Raw genomic sequence first — 15679 nt, forward strand, 5'->3', positions numbered from 1 at the left:
CGTAAAGCAGGAAGACAATCATTATTATGAATTATAATTAAATGGAAAAAACAGAAGAATAACTTCAGAAGAAGAATCGCCATGATAATGGATGAGCCCCAACCTAACTGGGCTTCTTAGCTCCTCTGAAGCCTCTTCCGGCGTGCGGAGCTCGGCTTGCTTGGTCTGGTGCTCCGCTCTTTGTCAGCAGGTTCGACAGCCAGCCAGCCAGCCAGCCAGCCGGGCGGGTCTCCGGGTCTTCTCCGAACCTACACTCGTTACTTTAACAGGAGTCCGGATTGTCGTTTTTATCCCGGTGCTGTCAGACCAGAAGAACCTAGAACGAACCGGCTTTTGTTGTGAGACAAAAGCTAATCAAGTCATAATCAATTTAATCAGCGTCAATTAAGAGCTCAAATCTGGCATTGGTTTCATCCCGGCTCCAAGACCATGACGTACATTTGGTCCTGGTTCTGGTTCTGAGAGGGATCCCCCGCTGGCAACCTCGCTCTTTTGTGCTATTGTTCCCGGTCCCGTCTTGATTCTGATCCTGGCCCGGTTGCTGGAGGGTACAGAGGAGGAACCATGCCGGAGTGCGTGTCCGTCTCCGAGTTCGTGCAGGAGGTTCTGGAGGACTGGAGCTCGCCCACCACCTCCTCGTTCAGCTCCAAGATGGGCGGCTGCAGGAACACCGTCTACCTGCTGGAGGAGGTCAGTGGCCCGGTTAACCTGGATGCGGGGACGAAGGGGGGTCTCATCTGGTACGGTGTCATGTAACAGACCGGAACTTTTCTCCGACACACAACCGGACCAAACTGGTCCAAAAACATATTATTCGTGTTCTCCTGTTGCATCCTCTGGTTGCTAAGATACAACATCACTTCATTCCTCTGACGTCATTCATTATTTATTATGGTTAACATGTTAGCCCGGTCATAGGCAACATTAGCTTTTAAGCTAGCATTACGTTGCTCTATTTCAGTAGCAATTACAAGCACATTCAGCCTTTGCAAAGATAATTATGTTTCATTTATCATCTTTATTTCTGTTTTTGTAATTATAATGCATCAAACTGCACTGTTTCTAATATTTTTACCTTCGTTTTTGTACGTCCTGTCTTTTCTACTTACTCTTACTAGCCGTTCATTTCCGGCTATATAAGAGTAACAATATAAGAGCAAATGTATTTAAATAGTATTCCAAAACCACTCAACTAACATCAATTACACGCTGTACAAAATACAAATATTTTTATTTTTAAATCGATTTTCCTTCTATGCCTCCTTGGAATTTCAACAGGACTGGGGAGCGCATATTCGTGGTGCATTCAGGGGAGATTGGAATTAGTAGCTTCAAGTTGAAAAACATACATTTAAGTGAAGTAATGGTAGTAAAGGAGTAAACTAAACTATTAGATAACACGGGAGTGAGCACAGCAAGCTGACAGGCCGATGTTCGAGAACAAAGAGTTGTCTCTGTCAGTGTGTTGAGTCAGCAGGTGAATCACATACTGATGTGACTGTGTGTGTGTGTGTGTGTGTGTGTGTGTGTGTGTGTGTGTGTGTGTGTGTGTGTGTGTGTGTGTGTGTGTGTGTGTGTGTGTGTGTGTGTGTGTGTGTGTGTGTGTGTGTGTGTGTGTGTGTGTGTGTGTGTGTGTGTATTTCCAGGCTTTGGACAGCGACCGCTTGTTGTTGCAGAAGATGAAAAAAGCAGCTAAAGCCAAATACACATCAGGACAAGGTACACAAACACACATTAAATGCACACACACACACTGCTAATTATATGTATGTCTATCAGAGCATGTGTCCCATCTGGAGCAGTACATCCTATCCATGGAGAAACTGTCAATCAACTGTCACTCCAACGGCGAGTCAGAGGTGGGCTCCGCCTTCTGTCGCCTGGCTGACTTCTCCAAGGAGCTCGTCTCGCCCCTGAAGAACCTGGTGAGTCCTCTGTGAGAGGTTGCGCGGGTCAGAGGTCGCTTCCTTTTTAAATGTGGGTGTCGTCACCGACTACATTTGCACCCTTCCTGGGTGAAAGTGAAAGTGAAAAGCAGCGGGAGTCATTGAAACCCCTCTGGCAATGGCCGGGATGTCATTGAAGACATTAATAAACATAAACGTGATTATGTCGGCTTTGAAGCTGACTGAGAAAATGAGATTAAAAAACCAACTGGGTCCACTTGAAATTCCCAATCTCCTTGGAATAATCCTGGGATTACTGAAATGTACTGAACGTCTCATTTGTCCTTGTGTGTGTGCAGCTGAAGAGCATGCTGCACAACATCAACTTCTTCCTGGACTCGCTGGTAAAAGGCGACCTGCGGGAGGTGAAGGGGGTGAGGGAGACTTGTGATGCGTTCACATTCACAAGTACCGTAAATTGCATTACACTGCTCTTATTCCATTATTTTTCCTCATATTTTCCAGAAAACGTCCCTTTGTTTTCAAATGCAAATACTGACAGGTGTGGGATTTGGGACAGTACTACACTATTAACATTTACACACTCACTAATTCCCAAAGTCACATTGTACTGAAGGAAGTATTCCATTTGAGACACAGTATTTATTTAACATGAGAGGACGCCTTCCAGTCATCTGATTTTCCATTTTCCATATTTGTCTTATGATGTTCCAGCCGGCTTTAATCTTGTCTTTTCTGCGTTTTTATAGGATCTGAAGAAGCCTTTCGACAGAGCTTGGCGAGATTATGAGAGCAGATTGTAAGTGAGGACTCTAATTATCTCTTTAGGGTATTTTTACATACTTTTATATGTACCTGTTTATCTTGCCTCGGTTACTATGGTACCCATTACTTACTTACTTACTATGGTACCCATTATGGCATTGGATGCTCATATCACCTCGTAATTTGGTACATGACAAAAAATAAATAAACTAAAATAAATAAATAAATAAAAAATAATAAAATTAACTACAAAAAATACAATTAAATAAAATTAAAATAAATTAAAATTATATTCGGAAAGCAGGAAGTGAACAGTCCAACAATACAGGGTGACATGGCTCAGTCAAAAAAAAAATGGCTCAGTCCATGTAATCAGTCTTCATTTTTACATGCCAAATTCCGTCTTTTTTTTGTTGTCCACTATTCCCACTTTTATCAACCGTATAAACCATTCCGACATCAAAATATTCCGTTCCTTCAGGATAAGTAGGTCTTATCTTATCAGGACGTCTATCCCCATTGGTGGAAATTAATTGTACGTTTAACATTACATGTATATTGTATGGTCATATCACCTCGTATTTTGGTACGTGACAAAAATAAAATTAAATAAAAACTTCAACTATATTAGGAAAACAGGAAGTGAACAAATGTAAATTATTGATTGTAAAAGTACCGGATGGAGGGGTAGGATTTAATAAATTTTGCTTCTTCCTATATATATCCTATTATATATAGTGATATATATTGACAGTTAGTATGATACCCATTATGTCATTGTATGGTCATATAAAAAAAATAAACAAAATTTTACAAAATATATATATTTTTTTAATTAAACTATATTAGGAAAGCAGGAAGTGAACAAATGTAACAGTTACTGATTATAAAAGTACCAGATGGAGGGGTAGGATTTAATAAGCTTTGCTTCTTCCTACTCCTTTTGGACATGTGGAACTGGGAACTGATTATGGGATGCACTCAATTGTAATCTGATGCATGTTCAAATGAAATTAAACCATTACCATCATTCTGAGGTGCTGAGGCACCTCTGTTTGTGTCTCTATGTGCAGCAAGCAGGTGGAAAAGGAGAAGCGTGAGCTCGCTCGTCAGTACGGAATGGTAAGGAGCGAGGTGAGCGGCGGCGAGATTGCCGAGGAGCTGGAGAAGGAGCGACGCGCCTTCCAGCTGAACATGTGTGAGGTCAGAAACTCCGTCATTATTAAGCCTTGATGGAGGTGTAGTTGTGAGCGCTCTTTATGTGTATACTTTGTGTGTATACTTTAGTATCTCATTAAAGTCAATGAGATCAAGACAAAGAGAGGAGTGGACCTGCTGCAGAACCTCATCAAACACTTCCACAGTCACAACAAGTATGGATGCACGCTACATAAACATGCATATAAACACATACGCTGCTTGTATTTACGCTTTTTGTGTGTGTTGCCAGTTTCCTGCAGGAATGCGTTTCTACCACTCACAGGCTGAAGCAGTACATGGATGAGCTGAACGGCGTGCTGACATCGGTACAACACAAACGTTACTTTCATAACATTGACATATACTTATAAACTACTGTAATACAGTATATAATACTGTAATGTGTGTGGAAAAGGTGAAACAGCGTCAGGAGGAGGAAAAACGTCAACTGGTGTCACTTCGAGATCAACTGAGACCTGTTGTACACACCGAGCAGGTGAAATACACACAAACACACACACTTCACACCGCTTCTCATGGTAATTTATGATGTGTGTGTGTCTGTGTGTGTGTGTGTACGTGCATGCATGAGCAGGATTCTTTACCTAAGCAGGTGTACAACATGCATCAGCTGCTAGGAGATAAACAGTATGGAACAGAGAGAAGTGGATTCCTTTACAAGAAGAGTGATGGGTAACACACACACACTCACACACACACACACTCACATCCACAAGTGAGGCTTGATAATGATTAACATTCCAGATCTAAAACAACAACAAGAGTGTGTTAGTTGCTAAAAAAAAGTCTATGTGCTTGTCTTGCAGGTTGAGGAAAATGTGGCAGAAGAGGAAATGTTCGGTTCATAACTGTTATTTGACTATCGCACATGCAACGGTGAGACACACCTGTGTGTGTTTGTTAAAATATAATTTGTGTTCAAATTATAATTGGTAACATTTTACAATAAGTTACATACAATTCTAGTAGTTAATGAGGAACGAACCTACCTGTTGTGTTCATATGCGAGTGTGTGTGGCTTGTGAGAGGTTACTGTTGCTTTAAGGCTTGCCAGTCACGTGTTAACGGTTAACGTAAAGTGTGTTGGTGGAAGTAAAAACAGCGACGTTAAGCACACGACACCTTGTTGTTAATTGTCTAGTGCGCAGACGCCACACTTCCTCACCCTGACCACTACTCATTAGTTCTTATTAGTTCCTCAGTAACTACTCTAAATGTACATACCGTATTTTCAGGACTACGAGTCGCACTTTTTTTTTCTTAGGTTGGCTGTTACAGCGACTTATAAATGAAAAAATATATATATGTAATTTTATGGATAGCCACAAGAGGGCACTGTAGACTTTCAAACCGATATCTCCTACTCCTTAACAGTTCAATATTTAAACAGTAGACGTTAGCTTAGAAAGACAATTTGAAGACAAAAAATTTGCAGCTGAAAACGGTAAGTTTGAGTGAGAAACTTGTCAGGAACTGGCGTAAAGTGGAGACTGTTGTGAAGAAAACAAAAGTTACTGTACTTAAAACTGTTTATGTTACATAAACACGACACATTCATGTTTATTTTTTGTGTAGCTGAATAACTATTGTGTTAGCATAACTATGTGTTAGCATATCTATTCAGCCTGTTCTCTATTCTTTTATTCGCGTTAGAACTTGATTTACTGACGTAATATCTGTTTTGGTCAAGTAGTTTTGAAAATAAATTACCCACAAAAAAAGTGACTTATACTCCAGTGCGACTTATATATGTTTTTTTCTACCAAATTATGCATTTTTGGCCTTGTTCGACTTATACTGCGGAGTGACTTATAGTCCGGAAAATACAGTATGTTCCTTAGTTTCTCAGTTACCACTCTACTCATTAGTTCCTCATTATTTTTTTTTTATTTCTCAGTAACTACTACTAATTTTTCCCCTTCTTCCTCCCTGTAAAGTCAAACAAACCTCCCACCAGACTCAACCTGCTCACTTGTCAGGTCAAACCCAGCGTGGAGGACAAGAAATGCTTCGACCTCATCTCTCGTAGGAACACACACACACACACTTGAATGCATTTTTATAATTATATAATATTTTGTAACACTTGGATGGAAAACTCCATGGAACAGAGTCTTTGTATTTATATTATTTCCTATTGGGAATATTTAAGCTAATTGAAAGATGTCAATCATGTCAACAACATACGCTTCGACCAGCAGATAATCGTACCTACCACTTCCTGGCGGAGGATGAAGCAGAGTGTGTGGCGTAAGTCCAACTAACCTTTCATCGGTTGTGTCATTGTGTCTTTGGGTTGTATGGCGTTTTAACGGTGTGTGTGTGTGTGTGTGATTATGTATGCAGCTGGATCTCGGTGCTTAGCAACAGCAAACAGGAAGCTCTGACGGTGGCGTTGGACGGAGGCAGGAAAGCCGGTGCGGAGAGCAGCATGGAGGAGCTGACCCGCTCCATTACTGATGACATCAGACGCATGCCTGGAAACAACAACTGCTGCGACTGTGGAGCTCCAGGTCAGAACCGACCGGTCAACTTTACCAGTTATGGATGGACGTTTATGGGAATTAAATATTCATTCATTTTCTACCGCTTATCCCAGCCTATCCCAGCTATCTTCTACACCCTGGACTGGTGGCCAGCCAATCACAGGGCACATATAGACAAACAACCATTCACACTCACATTCATACCTATGGACAATTTGGAGTTGCTAATTAACCTAGCATGTTTTTGGAATGTGGGAGGAAACCGGAGTACCCGGAGAAAACCCACGCATGCACAGGGAGAACATGCAAACTTCACACAGACGCCTAATATTTATTAACTGTACAGTGTTTTAATCATTTTAAAAAGGATAACTCTTATACATATACATAACTAAATAAAACTAAACTAAATCAAAACTTTACATCTTGTGGTGTCCATAGTACCTGGAGAAAACCCTCACATGCACGGGGAGAACATGCAAACTCCACACAGACACCTAAAATTTATTATCTGTACAGTGTTTTAATCATTTTAAAAAGGATAACTCTTATACATATACATAACTAAATAAAACTAAACTAAATCAAAACTTCACATCTTGTGGTGTCCATAGTACCTGGAGAAAATCCACGAATGCACGGGGAGAACATGCAAACTCCACACAGAGATGGCCGAGGGTGGAATTGAATTCAGGTCTTCTAGCTGTGAGGCCTGTGCGCTAACCACTCGACCGCAGTGCAGCCAAGAATTAAACAGCTATTGATAAATCATGATAGATCTTATCATGTATCATGAATACAGTGGAATCTTGGTAGGAATAATTTCAATAATTTGTTCCAGAATGTCCGACTCTTAACGGATATCCAAATATCCAAAAACCCGTTAGCCATGTAGCGCTGGGTCTGAATTCATCAAATCCATTGTGCCTCCATGTTGAGTGGTTCCAAATATTCACCGTGTCACCCTGCAGACCCGGGCTGGGTGTCAACTAACTTGGGCATCCTGACGTGCATCGAGTGTTCCGGGGTCCACAGAGAGATGGGCGTCCACGTTTCCAGGATCCAGTCCCTCAGTCTGGACAGTCTCGGTACATCCGACCTGCTGGTATGTCCAACTCTATGCTCTGTAGTCTGCTTTGTAGATGCAATGCTTACATACATATGCTTACATACATACAACATACAATTGCAGGCTTGATTTTCTATTCCCATTTTTTATTCCATCCCTCAGTTGGCCAGAAACGTTGGTAACTCAGGTTTTAATGAGATACTGGAGGCAAACCTGCTGAGTCCATCACTGAAGCCATCGCAGCACAGCCACATGTAAGACAAGCGTGCACACACACACACATGTTTACATAAGGTATCGTCATATGTCGTTTAAAACATACTTGTATGCGTGCACGCAGGACGGAGCGTAAAGACTTCATTCAGTCCAAATATCAGGATGTTCACTTTGTGAGGCGGAGTCACAGCTCATCCACGGCGCTGCGGATCCTGCAGGAGGCCACCAAGAGCTGTGACATCTACAGTCTCATCCAACTGTACGCCCAACGCACCGAGCTCAGCCACCCGCTGCTCTCTCATATACAAGTACGTACAGACAGCATGTACAAGTACTCATGTACAAGTACTCATGTACAAGTACGTACAGCCAGCATATACAACTACTCATATACAAGTACGTACAGACAGCATATATAAGTACTCATATACAAGTACGTACAGCCAGCATATACAAGTACTCATATACAAGTATTCATACACAAGTTCTCATATGTATACAAGTACGTGCAGACAGCATATATAAGTACTCATATACAAGTATTCATACACAAGTTCTCATATACAAGTACGTACAGACAGCATATATAAGTACTCATGTACAAGTACGTACAACCAGCATATACAAGTACTCATATACAAGTACGTGCAGCCAGCATATATAAGTACTCATGTACAAGTATGTACAGCCAGCATATATAAGTACTCATGTACAAGTAAGACCAGCAGGCATATACAAGTACTCATATACAAGTACGTACAGCCAGCATATACAAGTACTCATATACAAGTACGTACAGCCAGCATATACAAGTACTCATATACAAGTACTACATACAGCCAGCATATACAACTACTCGTGTACAAGTACGTACAGCCAGCATATACGAGTACTCATATACAAGTACGTACAGCCAGCATATACGAGTACTCATATACAAGTACGTACAACCAGCACATCCTGAGGGTAAAGAACATTTAATTCATTCATTCATTTTCTACCGCTTATCCTCACGAGGGTCGTAGTGGGGTGTGGGGGGGGGGCTGGAGCCTATCCCAGCTGTCTTCTACACCCTGGACTGGTGGCCAGCCAATCACAGGGCACATATAGACAAACAACCATTCACACTCACATTCATACCTATGGACAATTTGGAGTCACTAATTAACCTAGCATGTTTTTGGAATGTGGGAGGAAACCGGAGTACCCGGAGAAAACCCACGCATGCACGGGGAGAACATGCAAACTCCACACAGAGATGGCCGAGGGTGGAATTGAACCCACGTCTCCTAGCTGTGAGATCTGCAACTAGATCTGCAGCCCTAAAGAACATTTGTTTAACACAAATCATGAATACTAAAAGTCATGTAGGCTGCACGGCGGACAAGTGGTTAGCACGCAGACCTCACAGCTAGGAGACCTGAGTTCAATTCCACCCTTGGCCATCTCTGTGTGGAGTTTGCATGTTCTTGTTCTCCGGTTTCCTCCCACATTCCAAAAACATGCTAGGTTAATTAGCGACTCCAAATTGTCCATAGGTATGAATGTGAGTGTGAATGGTTGTTTGTCTATATGTGCCCTGTGATTGACTGGCCACCAGTCCAGGGTGTACCCCGCCTCTCGCCCGAAGACAGCTGGGATAGGCTCCAGCACCCCCCTACCACGACCCTCGTGAGGATAAGCGCCAGAAAATGAATGAGTGAATGAATGAAAAGCCATGTGTTTTCCAGGAAGTATTTTTACATTTTTCAGGCAAAAATAATGTGTTTTTTTTGTATTTTTGAATTTTTCAGGCAAAAATAAGTTTTTATTTTTGATGTTTTAATTATTCAGGCAAAAATGTTTTTTTTGTATTTTTGAATTTTTCAGGTAAAAATAATGTTTTTTTTCATCATGTGGTTTCAGGATAAAATAACATTTGATGTGTTTTAACATAAAAACGTGTTTACATATGTTTCCATGGAAACAGGAGAAAGGGGAGACGGCGCTTCACCTTGCTGTCCTATTGGCTGACAGGACATCTTTACACATTCTGGACTTCCTGGCGCAGAACTGGTCAGTGTGGTCCGATCACACGGAGCAACAGTCTCATCATTTTGGTTCATGAATAGACGGCGGCCATGTTTGCAACTTTGTTTGTTTGTTTAGCTCCAATGTGGACGTACAGACGGTGGCGGGGAACACAGCCCTGCACTACAGTTGTCTGCACAACAAGAGTGATTGTGTGAAGCTGCTGCTGAGGGCCAGGGCCAACACACACATCAGTAATACACATACACACATCAGTAATACACATACACACATGAGTAATGCGTGTATTTACAGTATTTTGTGTGGTGAAATGATTGTGATTGACAGAGAATGAGCTCGGTGAGACAGCACTGGATGTGAGCCGCAGATTGAAGCACAGCCACTGTGAGGTGCTGGTGAGTTCATTAAATTTGTGTTGCTATTCTTATTCTGGGCTGCAGTGGTTAGAGCACAGACCTCACAGCTAGGTGACCCGGGTTCAATTCCACCCTCAGCCATCCCTGTGTGGAGTTTGCATGTTCTCCCCGTGCATGCGTGGGTTTTCTCCGGGTACTCCGGTTTCCTCCCACATTCCAAAAACATGCTAGGTTAATTAGCGACTCCAAATTGTCCATAGGTATGAATGTGAGTGTGAATGGTTGTTTGTCTATATGTGCCCTGTGATTGGCTGGCCACCAGTCCAGGGTGTAGAAGACAGCTGGGATAGGCTCCAGCACCAACCGCTAGCCTCGTGAGGATAAGCGGTAGAAAATGAATGAATAAATGTCATGAAAAGTGGTTAGCGCGCACGCATCACAGCTTGGAGACCCGAGTTCAATTCCACTCTCGGCCATCTCTGTGTGGAGTTTGCATGTTCTCCCCGTGCATACGTGGGTTTTCTCCGGGTACTCCGGTTTCCTCCCACTTCCCAAAAACATGCTAGGTTAATTAGCGACTCCAAATTGTCCATAGGTATGAATGTGAGTGTGAATGGTTGTTTGTCTATATGTGCCCTGTGATTGGCTGGCCACCAGTCCAGGGTGTACCCCGCCTCTCGCCTGAAGACAGCTGGGATAGGCTCCAGCACCCCCGTGACCCCTGTGAGGATAAGCATGAATGAATGAATATTGTTATTCTTCAACTCAAGCTAACGTGTGTGTGTGTGTGTGTGTGTGTGTGCGTCCAGCTGCAACAGGCCCAGTCTAACCAGTTTGACCATCATATCCATGTGGAGTACGAGTGGAGGCTTCGTCATGATGACGTTTATGACAGCGATGACGACTTTGATGACAAGGTAACCATGGCAGCGGCGGCATGGCAGTAAAGCACCAAAAAAAAAAAAGCAGTCAGAAATTGATACACCTTAAATAAAAACAAAATGGCCTCCTCCCTGACGGTAACAATATCAAAGCCAACTGACGATGAAGCCTTTTTCTTCTTTTTACTTCCAGAATGGTCCTGTAAAGAAAGAACGTTCCTCCTCCTCCTTCTCCTTCCCCTCACGACCTTTCAGCTTTGGTCACTCGTCGTCCTCCTCCTCCACGACCACCCCTCCATGCACAGGTTTGTCAGGAGGATCCGCCCCAGCAGGAGGAGGTAGCGGTGGCTTGCTCAGCGTGGGACGCAGGCTAGCCATGGCCATGGAGCACCACACTCGTCCCCCGGCCTCTGCGGCCAGTCCCCCTCCGCCGCCGCCCTCCTCACCCGCTCCACCGCTGCCCCCCAGGGTCAAAGGTGAGGAAGGAGCCTGTCATTACTCACTCTCACTCATTTTCTACCGCTTTTCCTCACGAGGGTCGCGGGGGGTCCTGGAGCCTATCCCAGCTGTCTTTGAGCGAGAGGCGGGGTACACCCTGGACTGGTGGCCAGCCAATCACAGGGCACATATAGACAAACAACCATTCACACTCACATTCATACCTATGGACAATTTGGAGTCGCCAATTAACCTAGCATGTTTTTGGAATGTGGGAGGAAACCGGAGTACCCGGAGAAAACGCACGCATGCACGGGGAGAACATGCAAACTCCACACAGAGATGGCCGAGAGTGGAATTGAACTCGGGTCTCCAAGCTGTGATGCGTGCGCACTAACCACTTTTCATGACATTTATTGATTCACTTTCTACCGCTTATCCTCACGGGGCTAGCGGTTGGTGCTGGAGCCTATCCCAGCTGTCTTTGGGCGAGAGGCAGGGTACACCCTGGACTGGTGGCCAGCCAATCACAGGGCACATATAGACAAACAACCATTCACACTCACATTCATACCTATGGACGATTTGGAGTCGCCAATTAACCTAGCATGTTTTTGGAATGTGGGAGGAAACCGGAGTACCCGGAGAAAACCCACGCATGCACGGGGAGAACATGCAAACTCCACACAGAGATGCCCGAGGGTGGAATTGAACCCTAGTCTCCTAGCTGTGAGGTCTGCGCGCTAACCACTCGACCGCCGTGCCGCCCCCTGTCATTTCTAGCATCTGACAATAAAATCACATTTTTATTTGTTTTGTTGAGCCGCAGCTCCCAGCGTTCCTCCTCCTCCTCCTCCTGCTTGGAAGGAAGGGGCGGGCGAGGAAGCGGAGCACGAGGGGGAGGTATTCTTCCCCCTGACGGGAAACAGGAAGACGACTCCACCCCCGCCTGTTGCCGCACGCCACAAGAGGAGCAGCTCCGAGTCTGGCAAGCACGGTAACTTGTGACGTACATGTTGTCAAAACTTCTTGATTGACAGTGTGTCATGTCGTCTGTCTGTCTGTGTGTGTGTGTGTGTGTGTGTGTGTGTGTGTGTGTGTGTGTGTGTGTGTGTGTGTGTGTGTGTGTGGCTAGAATACGGGATACCAGCCAGTCTCAGGAGCTACAGCGGACCAGATTCCTCCTTCAAGTGTGTGTGAGTATCCAGTCATAAAAACAACGATGCGTAGGTTTAGAAAGTAGCCATGGTACTCCATGGTCGTTATGTCACAAACATCTTTTTCAAGTTTTCAATGTAAACACACATAATTGAGTGCAAAGTGTATGTTAGAGCAAATTATTGAGGAGGAAGGAGCAAAGTAAAAGGAAATGTAATCAAACAAATTATGTGTTCTCTGCTTACCTCTAGCGGATAAATAATGTATTACATTTCAGATGTAGTATATCAGAACTTGTCTGTTGAGGTCCTTGGTAAAAATTCACAGGGGACCTCTTAGCATAGCGCCAAGAGGTTCCACGTTTGGCAGCCCATCCCGGGGACCCCCGGCAGTCGCCTGTTGTGTACAACACAATACGACTGTAGTGTAAAGTAAATATAAGTCACTGAAATTGGTTGTATATGGACATTGTTTTTTTTTGTGAATAGCCGTGTATTTACTGTAATTAATTATCTATCTGTGTGTCCGCAGTCCATCTTCTCCTCTCAGCTCGCTGACTGAACAAGCAGATGGAGGCACTTGCTGTCCAGAAACATCCAAACGAGGTTAGTTATTTCATAATATTTTATAATTTGTTATGGGGAACAACAACAACGTTAAAGGTGACCTATTATGCTCATTTTCAGCCCTTTGTATTGAGTGGATACACGCAACGAGCAATCAAACATTATAATGCCTTTAGCATTACCGACAGCGAAATAAGTTGCATTATTACGCACTAATATCTGTAAAAATGGTCTGGATGTGATCCAGTCTCCATTGTTCACTACAGGATAATAAATGGCTCATCAACAAGCGTTGTGGTTGCTCACTTTCAGAGAAACACTGGCCCCTAGCGGTGACGTAGAGAATTGCAGGTTACAAGCTCCATCTATCTTATGAAACAGCTGTCAACAAGCATACGTTGCTATTAATGTAAATGTGAATTAGCTCACATATTTGAAGGTTTTTCAAAAAAAGATGGAAAAAATTACTCTTACGGGTAAATAATTATATTTCTGATTATTTATTGTTCAATTCCTTTTTTGGAAAATGACTATAGTCATTTTACAATGCTATAAAAACAGCGTCATTGCGATCACATGAATGACCTTTCTCTCCACCCCCCTCAGTTTTCCGTAGGGCGGAGAGCGACACAAGCTCCTCCCACTTCCTGCACCACACCAGAAGAACCTCCCCAAACGGCTCTCCAAACAATCAACGCTCGCAGAGTTTTGAGAGCACCAATAGAGGCCCCGCCCCCCAGCCGCTCCCTCGCAGGTCATTGGTGAGTAACAAATGTATACTCCTGATGGAAAATTTAAAAAAAAAACGAGTGGAAAAATTGCAAGAAATTACATTTTGTCGGATATTAAGGAGGTTCTTCGGAGAGAAAAACTTTTGAAACCTTTAAATATATGTCAGAAAATAACATTTTTTCAAAAATTTTGGCTTTTCATGGCTGTGGTCTTAAAGCATTTGATCAGCTGATGAACAGCGTGTTTCACTTCAACGGTTGCTTAGTCGAAATTTAGCATTTTGAAGCTCTAATTAGAGCTTAGAACCTCCAAAATGTAAATTATTGCAATTTTTCAAGTGGTATTAAAATATTGATCAGTAGCATACATGTTATTGTGGTGTATTATTGTATGATGGACCATTATCTTTGTCAGCCTCGGGGCACGGGGTCCACTCGACGGGTTCGCGCTCTGTACGACTGCGAGGCAGACCACCACGATGAGCTGAGCTTCAGCGAGGGACAAGTTCTAGTGGTCGTGGGACAGGAGGACCGTGACTGGTGGGTGCGTATCCCGGTCTTGACCTCCCCTGCTCAAACGTATGTAGCATCGCCGTCACGTGAAAGGTAATTGAACCTTTGCATGTGTGCAGCACGGTTATATCGAAGAGGAACCGGACCAGAGGGGCTTGTTCCCGTCTTCCTTTGTGCAACCGCTCTCAGACTAAGAGAAGCAACCTCGGACCAGCACCTCAATACCAGACCACTGCCAAGAGGTCTTCAACCTGCCACAGCTGCATTGTTCTAGCCTGGAGACGCTGTGAGCCACGTCGTCATAGCAACCTGTGTCTCATGCCCTCCATCGTCATGGAAACGTTTAGTGTCGGTGACCTTCCCATGAGGACTCAACAGGAGACCAGAGCTGGACCAGAGTGACCAATTAGAAAGGGCTCTTCAAAATAAAACATCTCCAACTGGAGATTTAATTTTGAAGGTCACCCTAACGACTGTATTTATTTTTATTGATTGTGTTAATGATTGTATGGACGTTATTGGTGCTATTCGTCTTCTTGGTCCTGGTTACAAAGGATAATTCATGGAAAACCAAAGCACAAATTGATGCTCACGTCAGCCTTGAGGACTTTAAGAACAGCAGGGGAGGTGGAGCCTAACAGGGCGTGGCTGACGTGTCCAGCTGCCTTTCAGTAGCAAGTCACTTCCTGCCTTCAGCCACAAATAAACGACTACATGACTGCACCAAAGCATATGAATGAAATATGTAACAAAAAAGTCAGAACATGATGACAATAAAGTTGTGCTTGCTGGATGAAAACAATCATTAAGGATTGATGAACCAAGGAATTATAATGTATATTTTTCTTTACTTAAAAAATCGTGACTTTATTCTCATAACATCACATGTTTAGTGCATCTTTATTGTATATTTTTGTCCTATCCATTAAAAAAATTTAAAATTACCTTAAAAGCTCATGTAGAATTAGAATAAATAGCAAAAAAATGACAAACTTTACCATAAAACTCTATTTGACAGAAAATAAAAAGTCATTTGGGATGTTTGTCTTTCGATTTATTTTCAGTCCAAGGGAAATTTATCAATTTGTGTTGTGTTTGTGTCATTTTGGGTCATTGAATTATCTTTTCATGAATGACAATTAAGGAGCAAAAGTGATTCGTGATTTCATTTTGATATTAAAAAAAAATATTCAAATATAAAGTGTTCTTTTTCAGCGTCAAAAATAAATAACAGTGGGTAAACAGTGTTTTTATTGTGTATTTCAAACAACAAAATAAGACGAAAAACAAATATTTTAATATGCGGACACCGGAAGTGGCTATTTCAGTGGCAATTTAGGT

At 43.0% G+C, this 15679-nt stretch overlaps 1 protein-coding gene across 4 annotated transcripts; it reads left to right on the plus strand.

Moving 5' to 3' along the window:
• Positions 1-39: 39 nt before the first annotated feature.
• unm_sa1614 (un-named sa1614) lies at positions 40-15571 on the plus strand. Of its 4 annotated transcripts, none has more exons than XM_058055634.2 (28): positions 40-690; positions 1647-1719; positions 1780-1925; positions 2246-2320; positions 2657-2706; positions 3746-3875; positions 3960-4045; positions 4123-4198; positions 4288-4368; positions 4468-4565; positions 4700-4769; positions 5831-5918; positions 6092-6143; positions 6240-6406; positions 7351-7484; positions 7611-7702; positions 7789-7972; positions 9634-9719; positions 9813-9928; positions 10023-10090; positions 10861-10968; positions 11126-11408; positions 12200-12367; positions 12506-12566; positions 13060-13133; positions 13701-13855; positions 14241-14365; positions 14458-15571. In XM_058055634.2, the coding sequence occupies exons 1-28, from the start codon at positions 565-567 to the stop codon at positions 14738-14740; spliced, it is 3255 nt and encodes a 1084-aa protein (XP_057911617.2). In that variant the 5' UTR covers positions 40-564; the 3' UTR covers positions 14741-15571. The 4 variants fall into 4 exon arrangements, with proteins under 4 accessions (XP_057911617.2, XP_057911618.2, XP_057911619.2 ...); XM_058055635.2 differs by having other exon boundaries at positions 42-690; positions 6095-6143; XM_058055636.2 differs by having other exon boundaries at positions 44-690; positions 14241-14369; positions 14458-14674.
• The last annotated feature ends 108 nt before the right edge of the window (positions 15572-15679 follow it).

Source organism: Doryrhamphus excisus, linkage group LG18 (genome assembly GCF_037039965.1).
Source record: "Doryrhamphus excisus strain RoL-2023G ecotype Guam linkage group LG18, RoL_Dexc_Guam_v1.1, whole genome shotgun sequence".
Taxonomy (NCBI): domain Eukaryota; kingdom Metazoa; phylum Chordata; class Actinopteri; order Syngnathiformes; family Syngnathidae; genus Doryrhamphus; species Doryrhamphus excisus.

What these genes read in the sequence shown, in the direction of transcription:
- unm_sa1614 (XM_058055634.2), top strand. Translation starts at nt 565, where the DNA reads ATGCCGGAGTGCGTGTCCGTCTCCGAGTTCGTGCAGGAGGTTCTGGAG. An exon ending in CAGGGCCAACACACACATCA is followed by an intron (nt 9,929 to 10,022) that starts GTAATACACATA and finishes TGTGATTGACAG; the next exon opens with AGAATGAGCTCGGTGAGACA. An exon ending in GGACAGGAGGACCGTGACTG is followed by an intron (nt 14,366 to 14,457) that starts GTGGGTGCGTAT and finishes GCATGTGTGCAG; the next exon opens with CACGGTTATATCGAAGAGGA.